General features: G+C 31.8%; 1 protein-coding gene across 1 annotated transcript in view; it reads left to right on the top strand.

Moving 5' to 3' along the window:
• The window catches only part of LOC145293759 (S-adenosylmethionine sensor upstream of mTORC1-like), an 852,347-nt gene that overhangs the window by 437,413 nt on the left and 393,912 nt on the right, over positions 1 to 21,022 (top strand). The window contains exon 2 of the mRNA XM_080140267.1: positions 12,816 to 13,245. Within this exon, the coding sequence (XP_079996393.1) occupies positions 12,816 to 13,245 (430 nt within the window). The remainder of the gene's footprint in view (positions 1 to 12,815; positions 13,246 to 21,022) is intronic.

Here is a 21,022-nt window from a genome sequence, read left to right as displayed (position 1 = left end):
ACTTTTCTTTTTCTTTCTTTTCTCTTTACTTTTCTTTCTTTCTTTATACTTTTCTATTCTTTCTTTTCTTTATACTTTTCTTTTTCTTTCTTTTCTTTATACTTTTCTGTTTCTTTCTTATCTTTATACTTTTCTGTTTCTTTCTTTTCTTTATACTTTTCTTTTTCTTTCTTTTCTTTATGCTTTTCTTCTTCTTTCTTTTCTTTATACTTTTCTTTTTCTTTCTTTTCTTTGTACTTTTCTTTTCTTTCTTTTCTTTGTACTTTTCTTTTTCTTTCTTTTCTTTGTACTTTTCTTTTTCTTTCTTTTCTTTGTACTTTTCTTTTTCTTTCTTTTCTTTATACTTTTCTTTCTTTTCTTTATACTTTTCTTTCTTTTCTTTATACTTTTCTTTTCTTTCTTTTCTTTGTACTTTTCTTTTCTTTCTTTTCTTTGTACTTTTCTTTTCTTTCTTTTCTTTATACTTTTCTTTCTTTTCTTTATACTTTTCTTTTCTTTATTTTCTTTATACTTTTCATTTTCTTTCTTTACTTTATACTTTTCTTTTTCTTTCTTTTCTTTATACTTTTCTTTTTCTTTCTTTTCACTTTTCTTTTTCTTTCTTTTCTTTATACTTTTCTTTTTCTTTCTTTTCTTTGTACTTTTCTTTTACTTTCTTTTCTTTATACTTTTCTTGTTCTTTCTTTTCTTTATACTTTTCTTTTTCTTTCTTTTCTTTGTACTTTTCTTTTCTTTCTTTTCTTTATACTTTTCTTTTTTTTCTTTTCTTTATACTTTTCTTTTTCTTTCTTTTCTTTATACTTTTCTTTTTTTTCTTTTCTTTATACTTTTCTTTTCTTTCTTTTCTTTATAATTTTCTTTTTCTTTCTTTTCTTTGTACTTTTCTTTTTCTTTCTTTTCTTTGTACTTTTCTTTTCTTTCTTTTCTTTATACTTTTCTTTTTCTTTCTTTACTTTATACTTTTCTTTCTTTCTTTATACTGTTCTTTTCTTTCTTTTCTTTATACTTTTCTTTTTCTTTCTTTTCTTTGTACTTTTCTTTTCTTTATACTTTTCTTTTCTTTCTTTTCTTTATACTTTTCTTTTCTTTATTTATACTTTTTCTTTCTTTTCTTTATACTTTTCTTTCTTTCTTTATACTTTTCTTTTTCTTTCTTTTCTTTATACTTTTCTATTCTTTCTTTTCTTTATACTTTTCTTTTTCTTTCTTTTCTTTATACTTTTCTGTTTCTTTCTTTTCTTTATACTTTTCTGTTTCTTTCTTTTCTTTATACTTTTCTTTTTCTTTCTTTTCTTTGTACTTTTCTTTTTCTTTCTTTTCTTTGTACTTTTCTTTTTCTTTCTTTTCTTTGTACTTTTCTTTTTCTTTCTTTTCTTTGTACTTTTCTTTTCTTTCTTTTCTTTATACTTTTTTTTCTTTTCTTTATACTTTTCTTTTCTTTCTTTTCTTTGTACTTTTCTTTTTCTTTCTTTTCTTTATACTTTTCTTTTCTTTCTTTTCTTTATACTTTTCTTTTTCTTTCTTTTCTTTGTACTTTTCTTTTTCTTTCTTTTCTTTATACTTTTCTTTTTCTTTCTTTTCTTTATACTTTTCTTTTTCTTTCTTTTCTTTGTACTTTTCTTTTTCTTTCTTTTCTTTATACTTTTCTTTTTCTTTCTTTTCTTTGTACTTTTCTTTTTCTTTCTTTTCTTTATACTTTTCTTTTTCTTTCTTTTCTTTGTACTTTTCTTTTTCTTTCTTTTCTTTGTACTTTTCTTTTTCTTTCTTTTCTTTGTACTTTTCTTTTTCTTTCTTTTCTTTGTACTTTTCTTTTCTTTCTTTTCTTTATACTTTTCTTTCTTTTCTTTATACTTTTCTTTTCTTTCTTTTCTTTGTACTTTTCTTTTTCTTTCTTTTCTTTATACTTTTCTTTTCTTTCTTTTCTTTATACTTTTCTTTTCTTTCTTTTCTTTATACTTTTCTTTTTCTTTCCTTTCTTTGTACTTTTCTTTTTCTTTCTTTTCTTTATACTTTTCTTTTTCTTTCTTTTCTTTATACTTTTCTTTTCTTTCTTTTCTTTATACTTTTCTTTTCTTTCTTTTCTTTATACTTTTCTTTTTCTTTCTTTTCTTTATACTTTTCTTTTCTTTCTTTTCTTTATACTTTTCTTTTTCTTTCTTTTCTTTATACTTTTCTTTTCTTTCTTTTCTTCGTACTTTTCTTTTTCTTTCTTTTCTTTATACTTTTCTTTTTCTTTCTTTTCTTTATACTATTCTTTTTCTTTCTTTTCTTTATACTTTTCTTTTTCTTTCTTTTCTTTATACTTTCTTTTTCTTTCTTTTCTTTATACTTTTCTTTTTCTTTCTTTTCTTTATACTTTTCTTTTTCTTTCTTTTCTTTATACTTTTCTTTTTCTTTCTTTTCTTTATACTTTTCTTTTTCTTTCTTTTCTTTATACTTTTCTTTTTCTTTCTTTTCTTTGTACTTTTCTTTCTTTTCTTTATACTTTTCTTTTCCTTTCTTTTCTTTATACTTTTCTTTTTCTTTCTTTTCTTTATACTTTTCTTTTTCTTTCTTTTCTTTATACTTTTCTTTTTCTTTCTTTTCTTTATACTTTTCTTTTTCTTTCTTTTCTTTATACTTTTCTTTTTCTTTCTTTTCTTTATACTTTTCTTTTTCTTTCTTTTCTTTGTACTTTTCTTTCTTTTCTTTATACTTTTCTTTTTCTTTCTTTTCTTTATACTTTTCTTTTTCTTTCTTTTCTTTGTACTTTTCTTTCTTTTCTTTATACTTTTCTTTTTCTTTCTTTTCTTTATACTTTTCTTTTTCTTTCTTTTCTTTGTATTTTTCTTTTTTTTCTTTTCTTTATACTTTTCTTTTCTTTCTTTTCTTTGTACTTTTCTTTTCTTTCTTTTCTTTATACTTTTCTTTCTTTTCTTTATACTTTTCTTTTCTTTATTGTCTTTATACTTTTCATTTTCTTTCTTTTCTTTATACTTTTCTTTTTCTTTCTTTTCTTTATACTTTTCTTTTTCTTTCTTTTCACTTTTCTTTTTCTTTCTTTTCTTTATACTTTTCTTTTTCTTTCTTTTCTTTGTACTTTTCTTTTTCTTTCTTTTCTTTATACTTTTCTTGTTCTTTCTTTTCTTTATACTTTTCTTTTTCTTTCTTTTCTTTGTACTTTTCTTTTTCTTTCTTTTCTTTGTACTTTTCTTTTCTTTCTTTTCTTTATACTTTTCTTTTTTTTCTTTTCTTTATACTTTTCTTTTTCTTTGTTTTCTTTATACTTTTCTTTTTTTTCTTTTCTTTATACTTTTCTTTTTCTTTCTTTTCTTTGTACTTTTCTTTTTCTTTCTTTTCTTTGTACTTTTCTTTTCTTTCTTTTCTTTATACTTTTCTTTTTCTTTCTTTACTTTATACTTTTCTTTCTTTCTTTATACTTTTCTTTTCTTTCTTTTCTTTATACTTTTCTTTTTCTTTCTTTTCTTTATACTTTTCTTTTTCTTTCTTTTCTTTGTACTTTTCTTTTCTTTATACTTTTCTTTTCTTTCTTTTCTTTATACTTTTCTTTTCTTTCTTTTCTTTATACTTTTTCTTTCTTTTCTTTATACTTTTCTTTCTTTCTTTATACTTTTCTTTTTCTTTCTTTTCTTTATACTTTTCTTTTTCTTTCTTTTCTCTTTACTTTTCTTTCTTTCTTTATACTTTTCTATTCTTTCTTTTCTTTATACTTTTCTTTTTCTTTCTTTTCTTTATACTTTTCTGTTTCTTTCTTTTCTTTATACTTTTCTGTTTCTTTCTTTTCTTTATACTTTTCTTTTTCTTTCTTTTCTTTATGCTGTTCTTTTTCTTTCTTTTCTTTATACTTTTCTTTTTCTTTCTTTTCTTTTTACTGTATCTTCATTTTATTTCTTTCCCCTTCTTTTCTTTTCATATTCCTATTTCCTTTAATTTTTTTCGTTTTTCCTTTTAATTTAACTAGCCTAGGAGCCCAGCGTTGTCCGGGTGTTTGGAGATGTGTGTTGAGCAAAAAAAAGAAAAGAAATGAAAAAAAGTGGTATTAGTCAGGCAGGTTCGAACCCATGACGCAAAGGCAGAAAAGAAAGTGTAAGAAAATCTGATACCCTACTGCTACTCCATGACACGACCGGAAGTTCGGAACATTAAAATTAGGCAAAGTCAATCCAACCGATACGATGACTTGCAAAAATCGACCTATCCTTATAGAAAACTGCCCAGTTGAGGGTGAGGGAATTAATGTTTCTGGTCAATTTTTTTATATTTGTCGTCCGAGATGTCAGGCTGCAAAATGATCCCAATCTCGTGAAAAACCATCGTCTCTGTCAAAAGTGGTAGGCCGACATACATACATACATACATACATACATACATACATACATACATTTAAACAGACGGGTGAGATCTATATTAAGAGGCCTGTCTTTTTCCTTTTCTTTATTCTTTTTATTTATGGTTCTTTCATTACTTTTCATTCTTTCTTTTTTTTTCATTTTCTTTCCTCTTTCTTCTGAATTATATGACTCCTTTTCTTTATTTTTATTTCTTTTATTTTCTTCACTTTTCTCCTCCTGTTTAATCTTATGCCTTCCGTTTTCTTTTATTTCCTCTCTACTCTTTTCACTTTTCAATTCTATATATTTATTTTGTTCTTTCCTTCTTCATCTTCTCTCCTGCCTCTTATTATTTTTTTTTATTTCATCTTTGCCAATAATAGACCGTCAACCTCTCATTACAAAATCAGATTCTTTTTTTCTTTTTCTTTTCTTTCTTTTCTTTCCACTTTTCGTACTTTTTTCACTTTCTTTCCTCGTCCTCATCTTTCTAATTCTTTATATTCTTCTTCATTCTAAACTCTTCTTTCTTTTTTTTTCTTTTTAGTCTCCCTTCTTTCCTTTATTTCATTTCTCCTAATAAACTGTTAACTTCTCACTCCAAAATCAGATTCTTTTTTTCTTCTTGTATCTTTTCTGTCTTTCTTTCTTTCTTTCTTTCTTTCTTCTTCTTCTTCTTCTTCTTCTTCTTCTTCTTTGTATGCTTTCTTTCTTTTTCTTTCCCTTTCTTTTCTTTCTTTACCTTATTTTTTTTCATTTCATTTCTACCAATAATAATATTGTCAACCTCCCACTCCACTTTTCTTTCTTTTTTCCCCACATTTCTTTCCATTCTTACATTTTCTTTCCTCCTCCTCCTCCTCCTCCACCTCCTCCTCCTTCTTCTTCTGTTTCTTCTTCTTAATTCTATGCATTCTTCTTTTCTTCTTTTTTCCTTTCCTTCTTCGCCTTCTTATTTTTCCAATTTTCATTTCTATCAATAATAATAATAATAAAAAACCGTCAACCTCCTACTCCAAAATCACATTCTCTTCAAATGAGTAATATTGTTCTCTTCTTATTTTTTGTTTCCCTTCTTTGAAAATTGTTGTCTGCTTGCCGCCATTTTGTTTTTCTGACACGGATTTTTTTTTTTTGGTTTCGTTTTATTATATTTATTTATTTTATTTTTTATTTTTTTACTTATGTTTTATTATATCTTTAAAGATTAATCATTGTTTACAAATATGACAGAGCTTCGTTAGCATTTTTCTTGTTGGAGATTTATGGACAATTTCTCTATTGATTGTTTGTTGTTTTCTTTCCAGCTTTGTCTGTGTTTGTTCTTAAAAAAGTTTATTTCTTTGTACACTATATATTTTTTTCTTTTCTTCAACCTTATCGTCTTAATGGCTTACTTCTTAAAACAAGAATATATTCACATTTCTTCTGACTCGTTCAATGACCCCAAAACTTGTTGATAGGATCCAAAAAAATAACTTGATTATAAAAGTTTTGTAGAAAAAATGAGACGCGATTCAAACGAATGCTGAAGAGCAAATAGCTCCAATTGCTTCCCCACTTTGTTTGGTTTCGCTTCTATCCTCGCTTCCAAAAACAAATTTTCACAAATACGTGTAAACTCAAAGTATTTTCAATCGCGTACATACCCCCCTCCCCACCGACAAAACCGTTTAGCAACAAAATCCCACTCCTTCAATATAGAGGTTCCTAGATGCCGGAAAGTCTTCTACTCTGATAGTTTCTTTCCGCGAACTGATAACTTTAGAATTCCCTCCCTGCTGCCTGTTTCCCCAGACTGTACTGACATGCAGAATTTTAAATTTTAAATGTCATGTGAACCGACATCTCACTCATCTCTTTACTTAGTCACCTGTAAACGTGGTTCTAAATAGTAGCTCTTACATCCAAGTATTAATTATGCCTTGTTAGGGATGAATAAGATTTAATAAAAAAAAAAAAAAGACAATTATTTTTCACTCATTTAGTGGCCTGGGTGCCCGGGTGTTTGGAGGTGTGTGTTGAGCAAAAAAAAAAAAAAAAAAAAAAAAAAAAAAAAAAGTAGGCAGGCAGGCTCGAACCCGTACCACAAGGAGGAAAAGAACGTGAAAAAAAAAAATAGAATAAAAATGTGACGTCTTTCCTGTTGCGCCCATCGCCAAACCGGAAGTGGCGATTAAGGTTGGTCAATCGAAAAGAGGAGATGACTTTCGAAACTATCAGTGAAAAAAAACGACCCCCTCCCTGTTGAAAAGGGCCCAGTCGAAGGTGAAGGAATTAATGTTATTAGTCAATTTTTTCGATATTTGTCGTCCGAATGGTCGAGCTTCAAAACGATCCCGATTTTGTGAAAATCCGTCGCCTCTGTCGAAAGTTTTAGGCAGACATACATACATGCATACATACATACATACATACATACACACATTTAAACATACAGGTGAGGTTTATATTATAGATGAACACTTTCTCTATTGGTTCATTGTTGTTTTCTTTCCAGCTTTGTCTGTGTTTGTTCTTAAAAACATTTATTTGTTTCTTTTTACACAGTATTATTTTTCTTTTTCTTCAACCTTATCATTTTAATGGCTTATTTCTTAAAACAAGAATATATTTATATTTCTTCGTTCAATGAAACTAAACCTTGTTGATAGGATCAAAAAAATAAATAAAAATAACTTGATTATAAACGTTTTTTAGTAAAATAGAGAATATATATATATATATATATATATATATATAATTTTTAAGATCAGAATTGATTATTTGGATTATTTTGGATTATTTTGGGCTACTGTGCTTGAGTGTTATATTTTTCTGCTTAGCCATAACCATGCCAGCCATTTTTGATGTCTCCGTCGTTAAAGTTCAAAGCGCATTTTGTCACTCCTATCTCTGTCGCCACTCTGAAATCGATGAACCCATCTCCTGTGTTGACATCAACTGCATCTGTTTCGTAAATCTTCAACAGGCGCCAATGAATGTTGATGAGTTCAATTATTTCTGCATAAGGAATACAATGACGCATCTATACTTCTGATGAACGCCTTCGACAGGAGTTACTTTCTTAGAGGCTCACACCGTCAATATCTGCAACAGAAAAATCAAACTTTCAGGTCATGAATGCATAAGTTCAGTTATCGTAAAAATACAATTTGCAATTCCTTCTGATTGATTTGGGCAGAATGAAAAATAGAAGGCGTTCTTTGTATATTAAATATCGGTGTGGTTCTTGGCCATAAGCAAAGAACTCTATCAGTGTCGAAAATGGCCCCTACCAAAGCCAGGGACCACTTGACAGGTTAATGAATATTTTTATTGATATTTTTTGTCTTGTTTTCAGAGATATTTACGAGTTTGTTTTTCATGCTAACCTTTCATGACATTTGAAACCTTATTTCTGTCGCTTTCTTTAATTTCTTTGGTTTTGTTTTTACACATCATGCATTTCTGATATCCGAATATATAGTTTGTTATGCATATGTGCCAACATGATTGTGCCGTATATTCAACATGATTATACCGTATATTCCACATGATTATACCGTATATTCGACATTATTATACCGTATATTCAACGTGATTATATCGTATATTCAACGTGATTATATCGTATATTCAACATGATTATACCGTATATTCAACATTATTATACCGTATATTCAACGTAATTATATCGTATATTCAACGTGATTATGCCGTATATTCAACGTGATTATACCGTATATTCACCGTGAATATACAGTATATTCAACATGATTATATTGTGTATTCAACGTGATTATACCGCATATTCAACGTGATTATACCGTATATTCAACATGATGATATTGTATATTCAACATGATTATACCGTATATATCGTATATTCAACGTGATTGTATCGTATATTCAACATGATTATACCGTATATTCAACATGATTATAGCGTATATTCAACGTGATTATACCGTATATTCAACATGATTATATCGTATATTCAACGTGATTATATCATATATTCCACATGGTTATATCGTATATTAAATATGATTATATCGTATATTCAACATGATTATATCGTATATTCAGCGTTATTATACCGTATATTCAACGTGATTATATCGTATATGCAACATGATTATATCCTATATTCACCATTATTATATCGTATATTCAAGATGGTTATATCGTGTATTCAAAATGATTATACCGTATATTCAACATGATTATATTGTATATTCAACGTGATTATATCGTATATTCAACATGATTATATTGTATATTCAACATGATTATATCGTATATTCAACGTGATTATACCGTATATTCAACGTGATTATACCGTATATTCAACGTGATTATATCATATATTCAACATGGTTATATCATATATTCATTATGATTATATCGTATATTAAACGTTATTATACCGTATATTCAACGTGATTATACCGTATATTCAACGTGATTATATCCTATATTCAACATTATTATATCGTATATTCAACATGGTTATGCTGTATATTAAACATGATTATACCGGATATTCAACATGATTATATCATATATTCAACTTGATTATATCGTATATTAAACGTGATTATATCGTATAAACGTGATTATACCGTATATTCAACGTGATTGTATCGTATATTCAACATTATTATACCGTATATTCAACGTGATTATATCCTATATTCAACATTATTATATCGTATATTAAACATGATTATACCGGATATTCAACATGATTATATCATATATTCAACTTGATTATATCGTATATTAAACGTGATTATATCGTATAAACGTGATTATACCGTATTTTCAACGATTGAAGCAAAGTTGTGATTAACTCCAAGGCACTCCTTTTTTTGTACTATCCTGATTTTTTGTTATGACGCTTCTGTTCTGGGGATTGTTTTGATAGATATTATATTTGAGATAACATAAAAGATAAAAATAAGGAGGGGGGCTAAGGTTCAGTAAGTATGAATCCTATTCAGGATCACACTTGCTACTGATGAGACAATCACCAAAGTGTCCCTAGATATCATTAGCTGTTAGACATTCAGGACTAAACATTTGTGGACTAGTTAGACATAGATAAAAGTTTATTGTCCCGAATATGGTTCTGATGCTACCAGATCAGGTTGTCTGAAGATAATGGTTTCCTAACCTAAAATGCTGCAAATATTGTTGTTAGTGTTTTTTCCTTTCACTTTGCAAAACTTAATCATATTCTACAAAGCTAAAAATAAAAACAATCTTCCTCTCTTTCTGTATCTTCCTCCCCCCCTTTTTTTTGTCTCCTCCAATGGGATGAACGGATTATCGTGATTGGCAACCTGTGTTACTTAATGGGATCCTGGCAGCTGAACGCTTTATAACCTGAGAAAATGGATCTGTGTACTGCAACGCTCCACATTGGCCCTTACCGAGGCAAGACTGTTAGTTGGAGAAGCCTGATCCAATCAATCGGATGGGCATGTCGCACTTCACCATATAAAACCCCTAGCAACCCACTTATAACTATCAATATTTCTATTCCAACATTCATTAATAACTTTTAGTGGTAAGACGATTCCAATATTTTCCCCGATTCCGATACAATTACTGATTCTGATTCTTTATAAATCTCTAAATGCTTAAAGATGTTAGAGGGGATGGAGAAGTGCAAGTTAGCTTCACAAATAAACATGTACTGACATGCAGAAGTTCAAGTGTTATGTGAACAGACATCTTGCTGCTCAACTCCCTACATAGTATCCTTGCAATTTATGTTTCAGATAGTAGCTCCCTACATCAAAGTGGCACTATGCCTTGTTTGAGGTGAAAATGTAATAAAAAAATAAAAAATAAAAAAGAGTATTTAACTAGAGAGTTGCTATTTTTTCCCCGATTACCATCTTGTTAAATGTGCAGATATTTTCTTAAACGTAAAAAATATACTTGTGAAGGATGATCTGTAAATTTTTAGTTTTATTGGTAGTTTAAAATTAATAAATATTTATTTTTTTTATCGTTATTTTATCGTTACTACCAACAGTGGAAGATTTTGTTTTAAACAATATATATATATATATATATATATATATATATATATATATATATATGTATATATATATATATATATATACACACACACTAAGCAAATATATATATACACTAAGCACAAAAACAATATTAAAATAAACACGCATAAATATAGGAATAAAATTATATGATAATTGAAAAAAAAAAAACAAATAGGAAAAACAGGGAAAATTAAAACAAAAATAAATAATTAATAAATAAAAAATGAAAATATGAAAGTATGGGTTAAAACGGAAAACTATCTTTACATAACACCAAAAGATGGAGGAAGTGAGGAAGCATGGCTGTGGAAATCTTTTTACCCGAATACGATGTCCAGCAAGTTAAAAATATACCATTTGTTGTAAAAATCTAATGGATAAACATCTGAAGAAGTTGGTGGGGACAGGATATTTTTACGGAAACATAAATCGTAAAATTGCCAACTCATTAATGAAACAGCTGTAATGGAAAAATCCAGGAAATAAACGAAGGTTATAAAGAAGAAAACGTGAGTCTTTGAGTTTTCAACAAAATTTTGCACTATATATATATAAGACAATTAAAAGAATCGTTTTTGGCATTGAAAAATAGGCACAAATTTTTCCGATTCTGATTCCAATTCTTCCAAAATTTCAGACATTCCAGTTTTTATTATTCTCAATTCTGATTAAGAATAATTGTCCCAACACTAATAACTACCAATAAGTATCACCTCAAATATGGCGGAAACGGTGGTTGAGAATCAAGTGTTTATTTAAAGGTATAAAAAATTTGAAGCATAAAATCTTTTATAAAAATGAGCTGAATAGGATTGATGTGCCGTAAGACAAGAGAACCAAACCAAATATGGTTGGGTTGGAGAAAGGATTGCGAATTTAGCTAATGATTGCATGGATGACGTTTGGAAATGGGTTTGGTTGTTTTTGTTTTACGGCATATCAACCCTTTTTGGGTTACTTAATGCCAAATTCAGTGATTTTGAAGAACAATTTTTTAATAGAATGTATTTGGGGTTTTTTCAAGTCGCTTTCTATTTAACCCATAGTTGGGACTCTAACAGGTACTGCCACTCCGGGTCAGAGTGGACCTGGGAGCAATGACAATTAAAGGATGGTGTCACACTCCTCAAAGCCCGCAAGCTGGGGCCTCACCATTGGATATAGTTTACGGTCATATCCAGGACCTTGGAAATGAGAGTCAATCAATATTAGTAGATCAGTAATAATGTTAGTGAACAGACACACAATCAGTATTATATTATTAGATTAGTATTTTTTAACGGAAATCGCCCCCAAACAAGATGTGAAGCCACTTGATGTAAGTGTGAAAGATGAATATAGCAGGAGATGCCTACTAACCTTAGTCTTGAAAGACCAAGGCTATAGGCAGGAAGAAAAAGTCAGCAGGCAAAGAGTACCACAAACCTGCAGTTCTTGGAAAGAAGTTACGAGAATAGAAAACTGTATTACAATGAGTTATCAAAACAACGAATTGATGGAGACCACTAGGCTAACAAGTCAAACGAGCTCGAACAAAAGAAGCAGAGAATAGATCATGCAATTCTGAAGAACACCTGCCATTATATGATTTATGGAAAAGACTGAGGCAACATTGATGGTAAGAAACTAATCTATAGCAATTGTAGCGTTGTTATTTAATCTTTTACCTACAAAGACATATCTACCATCATTTCTGTCTCAAATCTGACTGTGATGTTGTCATTAATGAGCAATAAACGGTTCTTTGTGCGAAGTGCTTCTACATGTTGGTCTTTTTATTCTTTTCGTTGTCGCTTTTTTTCGTTGTCATCGTTTCATGAATAGCCGTGTCGACTTGTGGTTGGCGAGCATCGGTTCAATTAAGACAAACAAAACTGAGAATGCAGGAAAGACATAACAAGACGTTCACTGTGTTTGTTCAATATTTTATTGGAGACAATAAAATTAAGGAGAGAGAGAGAGAGAGAGAGAGAGAGAGAGAGAGAGAGAGAGAGAGAGAGAGACTAAATAACTAAATAATTATTTCTTTAACTTATTCTTTCTTACTTAAGAAATGCAGCCGGACAGAGACATCGATAACTTTTACTGAGATTTTCAAATTTATACATAATTGGCGTGTCCCATTCGCATGGTTTCCAATGGAGAGATTGACTTGAAAATCTTTGTTTCTCGCAATTAAAGTGATGACGTCATTCGTAGTCGTTTGACTTTGTTTTGTGTACAGCGATTAGTAGCGGTTAATTTAGTTACTGTGAATTTTGACAAGAGTGACCCTTGTCAAAATTCATACTAGTTAAATTAACCGCTATTGATTTAGGGTTCTTAATATGTAACCATGACACTACAGAAGTTTTTACACACTTTAATTTAATTACTATTTATTTATTTATTTATTTATTTATTTATTTTTTTTTTGCATTTTCAGATGAGGGTGACTTGAACAAAATCTGGAAAGAGCATTGCCAGAATGGCAGACTCTTGACCAAATATGCCGATGCGATGCATCACCTTGCCACAGACCACTGGGCCCAGCTACCGCAACACCGGATCACCTGGTGCCAGGAAGTGGCACTTGACTTCTTTCAAAGAGGAGGCCTTCAGCAAGTGCTCGACAAGGAAAAACGGCGGCAATTTCACATTGCCAAGGAAGAAATTCCCAAGCAAAGTGGCTGTGATACAAAGCCCTCTCTTGCCCAAAACTGTGATGCTGCTGTTGCTTCTCCTGCTGCTGCTGCTCCTGCTGCTGCTGCTGCTGCTATTTCACCGATTGTTGACCAAACGGCAAAGAATCCAGCATACATCCAAAATCCGGCCACTGTTGGAATGGAGAGCAGACGTCAGTCTCTTGACACCGTGTAAGTAAAAAAAAAGATATGGAATTTGTTTTATTTATCTACTTTTCAGATGGAGACATCATTGTAACTGATTAGAATAGACTATCAGTCTCTCTCAACATTACCGTTAGCGCTATGTACTTTTGTTCCTTTTTTCAGATGGAACATGGCCTTAACTTGAAGTCTAAACGCCATATTCTGTCTGAATGAGAGAACAAAAACATTCAGTTCACATCACATATAGACCAATTATTTCAAACATTGGAATGGAAACGGCACTCACCCTATGCGGTTCCACGGAATTTCCTCCAAAGCAAGTTCCATGGAAGTATGAAATACACAAGTGGTCCCCAGTCGCATGTATATCCCCGTTAGGATTTTGAAATTTTGAAACTCTTGCAAGGAGGTGTCGACTTCCTCCTATATACAGCATCTGAAATCCCCAAATTGGTCACCCATCTGGTACTGACCAGGTGTAACGTTGCTTAACCGGTGATCTAATGAGAACCGGTGTGTTAACGTTATTATGCCACACATATCAAACGTTGATAAACTTACAAATAATTTAGTTATTTCCTTTTTATTTCCATTACATTGGGATATAATTTCTATTTTATCATAATGTTAGAAATGTTTCGTATGTCATAAATCATCCCAAAAAGTCTTTTATAAGGTTACTATCAGGTTGATTTGACGTTGCTCGGTATTGGATAATGATTAACGAATGTTTCACACTCCCATATTTTTATTGTCATTGAAATCACCCGTTTTTCAATCGAATTGATTAATTCCTTGCTGTAGCTGGTGACCCATCATGCTGCAGTGACTTAGTTTACAATACATTGTAGTCTACATTGCACTGTAGAAAACCTACTGTTGATTTTATAAAATTATTTTTATATATAACTGGCGGGGGGGGGTATCCGGCGATGCCCGGGTGTTTGGAGGTGTGTGTGGTGTTAAATAAGAAAGGACCCGGGGGGGAGGGGGGTTCGAATCCGAAGCCCTGAGGCGAAGTTTGAAAATAAAATCGGCCAGCCAGAATGAGTTAGTGAAAGATGTTTGAATTTATTTAAGAACCAAATTGACAGGTGCGCGGCTGGAAGTCGTCGAGTGTTACGACGACGACTTAGGTTTGTTTGTTATAAGCGAAGTAAAAAAAGAAAACAACGTTAACACTTAAGCGGGAAAGAAAACACAAAAAAAACTAACGTAAGGCAAACGAACGATGAAAACAGAAAAACGAACACGTGAAAAATGGCTTAAATAAGCCTGATTCGATATTAAAATTTAAAAAATCGAAATAAAACAAACATCTCACACCACGATTCGAACCCAAAACGTTTAGATAATGAACCAAGGCCTTAACCAACAGGACTAAGGTTACGTTCACGAAATTTGTTCGGTTTTTCAACTATTTAAAGTAAATCAGGTCACGACGTCATCTGACGCATGCGTGAAATCGGTCATTGTCACGAGAGGACCGTTTTTGTTGCCCCCCCCTTTCGAAAATTGTCGATTTCAGGGTGAAAAAGTTAACGTTTTTGGCCAATTTTTCGATATTTTTTTCGAGCAAAGGATGGAGCTTCGATGTGATACCGAGCTTGTGAATTTTCGTTGCGTCTGTCGAAAGGTTTTAGCAGACATCCAAACATACACACAAACATACATACATACGTACATTTTCGCTTTTATATATATAGATGACTTGAATTAAAGTTCAAAATGCAAAAGTCAAGTATCATGCTTCAATTGTTCTCTAAAAAGAAACTTTCATTTCAATCGCGCCCCTGTCATAACAAAGAACCTACTGTTGATTTTATGTCTGGTCTTATTGGTTGTGTAGTGATCATGGTTTGAATTTAAGTTTAAAATGAAAAAGTCAAGTATCCTGGTGCAATTGTGTTTTAAACAGAAACATTTATTGCAAATGCGCCCCTATCATATCAAAGAATCCACTATTGATTTTATGTCAGGCCTTTCAACTTGTGTGGTAATAAAACTTCTCAAATGCACTTGTGGTGTTAGGTTGTATAAGGTGTTAACTTTGGTCAAAATCAGCTGTTCCTCCTTTCATCGGATTTTTTCAATTATCGATCCTTAGCGAAGATATGCCAATACAAAACATATCTAAGAACACTGCCAGTCACATGAAGTACCTTTGAGTGAAATTTCATAAAAATCGGCCCAGTCGTTTTCAAGTCCATAGGGAACGAACATATACACACACAAAGTTCCTTTTATATAATCTATATATCTATAAAAGTGAGAATGTATATGAGGACACTTCTCAGCTTATATAATCAGCGGATTTTTTATCTACAGACTTAAAATTAGGTATATAGGATATTCAGACATGTGGAAACTTTTTGATCAGATTTTATCCAGAAAAACAGGCTGTTAGGGAGTCAAAATTGAAAAATTGGTAAAAGGTGGTTGTCAGATTTTTATCTATTTGCTAATAAATGTGTGAATGGTTCACATGACAGATTTATTATGTTAAAAATAAGTAGGTTTGAAAACACTTTCTAAAGATCGTGTTAAGCTGGCCTAATGGTTGTCGTATTTGACTCACTCTCTTTAGGCTTTGATTTCGATCTCAGCCTGAGTATTTTTTTTTTTTTTTTACTTACAAGAAGTTAACTGTTTAGAAAAAAAACATAATACTTGCATACACGTGTCTCAGTTTCTGTATGAATTAAAATATAATATTATTCATATTTTACGACCGGGCAACGCCGGGTGGCCGGCTAGTAGAAGATATAACAGTAGATATTCAATTTGGGAATAGTTCATTTTTAAAATAGGTACAATCTTAATTTTCTTTTGCACCTGTGAAACCAGATAAGCTGGAATTACGTTTCATCTTTGGATGAGTTCATTTTGTTTAATAGGTGTGAAAGATATTAACATATATACAAAAGTGTGATATTTCCAAATTAAACTCTGAATGTATTTTGAGTCACCGTGGCTGCGGAACTCTATCTGTCTACGTAATGGTAGCAGTCCAGAATGTCAGAGGGAGGGAGACTACCAGGTGCTTCACTTTGGCCACGGGTAACCAGGAACTGTGCAAAGCAGGGACATTCATCTCCCTGAGGTATTATCATACACATCTGCTTACCTAAATACATACAGCGCCTAGTATTCTCCAATGGTAATCCATCTAGTACTGGGCAGGTTGAACGTTGTTCAACTTTGGTGATATAATGAGAAACGATCCATCAAGATGAATATGCCGTATATCAGAAATGCTTACATTTGAAATATCATTTCCATTGCTGATTGAACGAATTCTTCTTTGAGATACGTTCAAGAATATCGATAAGAACCTATATGGAATTTTGAACTGAATCCTTTATTTATTTATTCATTTTTTACCAAGTGGTTTACCACTTTTGAAGGCCTGAAGGCCACTCGAGGATAAGGGTTAATGAGCGTACGGTAGTCACTGAGACAACAGCATAGTAATGGTTAGGAGTAGGAATTTGGCATAATTTGATTATTTAAGGGGACGGCTCAGCAGTAAATTGCTTACATTGGACTTTAAACCGACCATATTGTAGTTAGATGGAAAGTAGGTTAGCGGAACAGAGTTCCATAGGCGGGCAGTTCTAGAAAAAAAGCTTTGTTCATAGAATCCACATTTAGATTTAGGCACAGATAGAGATTGAGAGAAATTGTTGATAGTGGTTATAGCTACACAAGTGTTTTTTGTGAACGTTTGCAAGGGGTTTACCACGTATCAAGGCCCAAAGGCCACTCAAGGATAAGGATTAATAAGTGTACAGTAGTCACTGGGACAACAGCATAGTAATCATTAGGAGTAGGAATTTGGTATAATTTGATTATTTAAGAGAACGACTCAGCAAGAACTTGTTTATATTGGGCTTGAGGACGACCATATTGTCATCAGCTGGAAAGCAGGTCAGCAGAACAAAATTCCATACGTGGCAGTTCTAGGAAAGAAGCTTTGTTCATGGAATCCACATTTAGATTCAAGCACGGATAGAGAATGGGAGAAATTGTTGATTGTGGTGGAAGCTAGACGAGTGTTTTTGTAAAAGCTTGACAAGAAGGGGACCATAGATTGGGGCTCAGACGAGCAGTCGGCATGAAAATAACGATAAAGCAGAGACATGCTAGCCATGTTTCTTTTGTGGGGAAGAGGTTGCCGGGAAGAAGGAAGAGTATCACCCACCAGGTTTCGAAGCCAACTTTGAACTTTGTCAAAGCAGGATAAAGTGCGCCAAGCAGCTCCTGCTCAAACGTGGCAACAGGTAGAGGATTGCATCAGAAGAGACTGGAGCGGTATAATGATGTCAGTAGATTGTTCTTATTCCGTCAGCCATGACTGGATAGAAATGCTAATTATGTTATTTTTTGTTATTATCGCCTCTAATAAGAATTGAACCATCAACCTCCGGAAGACTGTCACTTAGAATTGGCGGCTAAACAATGCCTTTAGTCGTTGCTCGACATGAAAAATACAGATAGAAATTAGTTAGTAATCTTGCAGTATGGCTAACAACCGAGAAATAAAAACAAAAAGCAACAAAATATGCAACAAATAATTTTTATCAAAGGTAATAAAATTTAATTTTCTACCAATCTATTTACTTTTCAAGTTCTAAAACTTTTTAAAGTTTTTTGTTGTTTTTTTTTTATTTAAAAATAAGATTTTGTCGATACCTGTTTTTCAACATGTCAACATTTCGCATTCAACCTCGCTAAAATAAAAGCTGTGAAATAGAAAAAAAAAAAACAGCATTACAGTCGATAACTTTTAGCAAATGCATCTAAATTTTATCTTCTACGGACCTGTATAGTTTTAACTTTCTGAAACTGTTTTAAAGTTTTTCTTATTTCAAAAGTAATTACTGTATAGTGAAGCTCTTGCCCCCCCCTCCCCATGCCCAGTCATTTTTTTTTTTTATGCTATAGTAAATCAAAGACAAATTTTGAAATTATAAGTGTGTAGAAATTCATTTTTTTTTTTTTTTTTGCATTTGGTGAAAATAATTTGCTGGTCACACACACACACACACACACACACACACACACACACACACACACACACACATACACACACACACACACACACATATGGCTAAACAGTCAAATTTTTTTCTCGCTCTGACACTGAGATTAAAAGCTTATTTTTACTATATAAAAGATTATTAAAGCGAAAAAGAAGTGACTTTATGTATCTTGGGATGTTCTTAGCATGGTTTTGTATCAGAATGCGCCCAATAAGTATCGATAATCGATAAATTCCAATTAAAGAAGAATCAGTTCTTACATTTTTACTAAGTGGAAGTATGGAGCATTCGTTGAGCCTTATTCTATCCAGGATAACGTCGGGTCTCCTTGCTTCGTCGAAAAGTTCAATTTATAAACAAATAAATGTTTAGGATGAGATAAGATTTCATGTAGAATCGTTGTTTTAATTTGAATAAAATAAAATATGCATCAAGTGCGCTTGAAAGCCAAATCACAACGTAATATTAGGAAAATAAACAAATATTTTACTTGTTTGAAATTTATCACAAATATATTTCAGAGGTATACTCCATCTTCAGTGTATTGTTTTGTTCCTTTTTTTTTTTTCCTTTTCGTCTTCCTTGCCATGTTGTAAAGTTGCAGGAAGAAGTCTGTTTGTAAAGAACCGCGCGTTGTTTCTAGCGGTTATATTTTGAACTGTGCGAATTGTGCATAGGCAACACGAGAATAACGTCAATGATGAGATAAGAGTTCATATAAAAACGTTGTTTTAATTTGAATAAAATAAAATACGCGTCAAGTGCGCTTGAAAGCCAAATCACAACGTAATATTAGGAAAATAAGCAAATATTTTACTTGTTTGAAATCCTTGACGTTATTCTACGCACCGTTCAAACATTTCAAAATACAACCGTTAGAAACAACGCGCGGTTCTTTACAAACAGGCTTATTTCTCCAAATTTACAACATTTTTTTTTTTTTAATTTCACACAAATATACTTTATTCTTAGCATGGTTTTGTATCAGAATGCGTCCAATAAGTATCGATAATCGATAAATTCCAATTAAAGAAGAATCAGTTCTTACATTTTTACTAAGTGGAAGTATGGAGCATTCGTTGAGCCTTATTCGATCCAGGATAATGTCGGGTCTCCTTGCTAGTGTCATATGTATTTCATTTCTCAGCAGTTAACTACTGCAAGATTTTGAAATCATTCATTTATAAAATCGTTTTCTTTTTTGTTTTGTTTTTTTTACTTATCTATTTATCTACCTTTCTCTCACACCCTCACCTCACTGGGTCAGTCTGTTATCATCGACTATTCTCTGACCACGTTCCAATGGCGGGTAAAGAAACAGACTTTATGCTTTTTTTCTTTTCAGAGAAATGTTGAACTTGTCTGGTTTATCAAGATGATGTCTCTTCTTGATAATGTCCGTGAAATATAATGTCACAGAAAAAGAAAAGTGTAACTAACAGTTCGTAAATATGCTAGATGGGTGTGGCATCTGTTGTTAGGAGAAATGCTCCCAACCCCATATGTTTCCTCATAATTTCTAAATCTCTAAGAAATAGAAGTGTTATGCTTTTTTGTATGCTGCAAAATATAAAAGAGGGTGATTCCCATCTCTTACAATCTCCAAATATTTCTACGCCTCAATAACTCGTAAGCTTTTTCTGCGTTGGAAAGTATACATATATCTATAAATATAAAAGCAAACATGTATGTATGTATGTATGTATGTATGTATGTCAGGTCATGTCATATGCTACTGGTACCATGTAACCCAGTACTACCTGCCTCATGGTCGGGTCTCCGGCGACTAAACTGGTTCCCCCACCAGACTTGTTTGGTGAGGAGGGCGGCTAGTCTCCCTGAAGGATTAAAAACAAGACCTTCCAAAGGGCGAATGAACTCTTTTTCTGGTTCAACGGCCAACTAGCACCGTGTATATTTGTTTGTGTGTGTGTGTGTGTGTGTATGTGTATTGGGGTGGAGAGGGCTCCCGTAAGCCGTGGTGAAGGCAACCTTTCTAGGAGAAGCAAATCTCTGATTTAAAAAACCATAAAGCGGAAGACCATTACCCGCATTAAGCTGGTCTGCAGTTTAATTTGTTGCTGGCTATCTTGCTCTTGCTTGTTGCTGGATCTGAACATTTTGAACCGAGAGAGAGACTTAGCTGTCGTACAAAGCTAAGACTCTGTAACATCATATTTGTATAGATACTCCCTCAGGCATTTGGGCTCATGGATTTTAAATGTTTGAGGGAGTGGCACTCGTCTGATAAGACGTTGCAATCATCATGTATGTATGTATGTATGTATGTATGTATATACGCTTTTCCTCGATGTCCACAAAAGGCTTCTTTCAGAGAAGCGCTCGCTCGCTTCACAACTTCTTAAAACTTTTTATATCATCTATAAATTGTAATATCTCGTAGTTAACCACGGAGCTCGCCTGTCTATTTAATTTTATTGACTTTCAAACGTTAATTATTCCACATTTCCCGCATCGGCATGCGTTACATTCGGTTTTCGGTATAAACAAAAAGCGAAACTCGACTCTAATCACAGGCCAGTGGTCTAACGTTTGGTCAATGTCGACTTCATCATATCAGACGGTAGCTTTCATTTCGAGACGAGGGAGCGGGTTTTTAAAAACAAGCAAACCGATTTATTGACCTCATTAAAAACTGTCCCGCACAAAATGCTAACTGCTGAATACCTATTGCCGTCACGTCAATCAAAAACGCGCACCTGTTTTTTTTCAGACTTTACTATTTTCCAACTGCG

This window comes from Euprymna scolopes, chromosome 15, assembly GCF_053919585.1.
Source record: "Euprymna scolopes isolate OS-2025 chromosome 15, ASM5391958v1, whole genome shotgun sequence".
Lineage (NCBI taxonomy): Eukaryota > Metazoa > Mollusca > Cephalopoda > Sepiida > Sepiolidae > Euprymna > Euprymna scolopes.
This window is presented reverse-complemented; position numbering and strand designations above follow the sequence as displayed.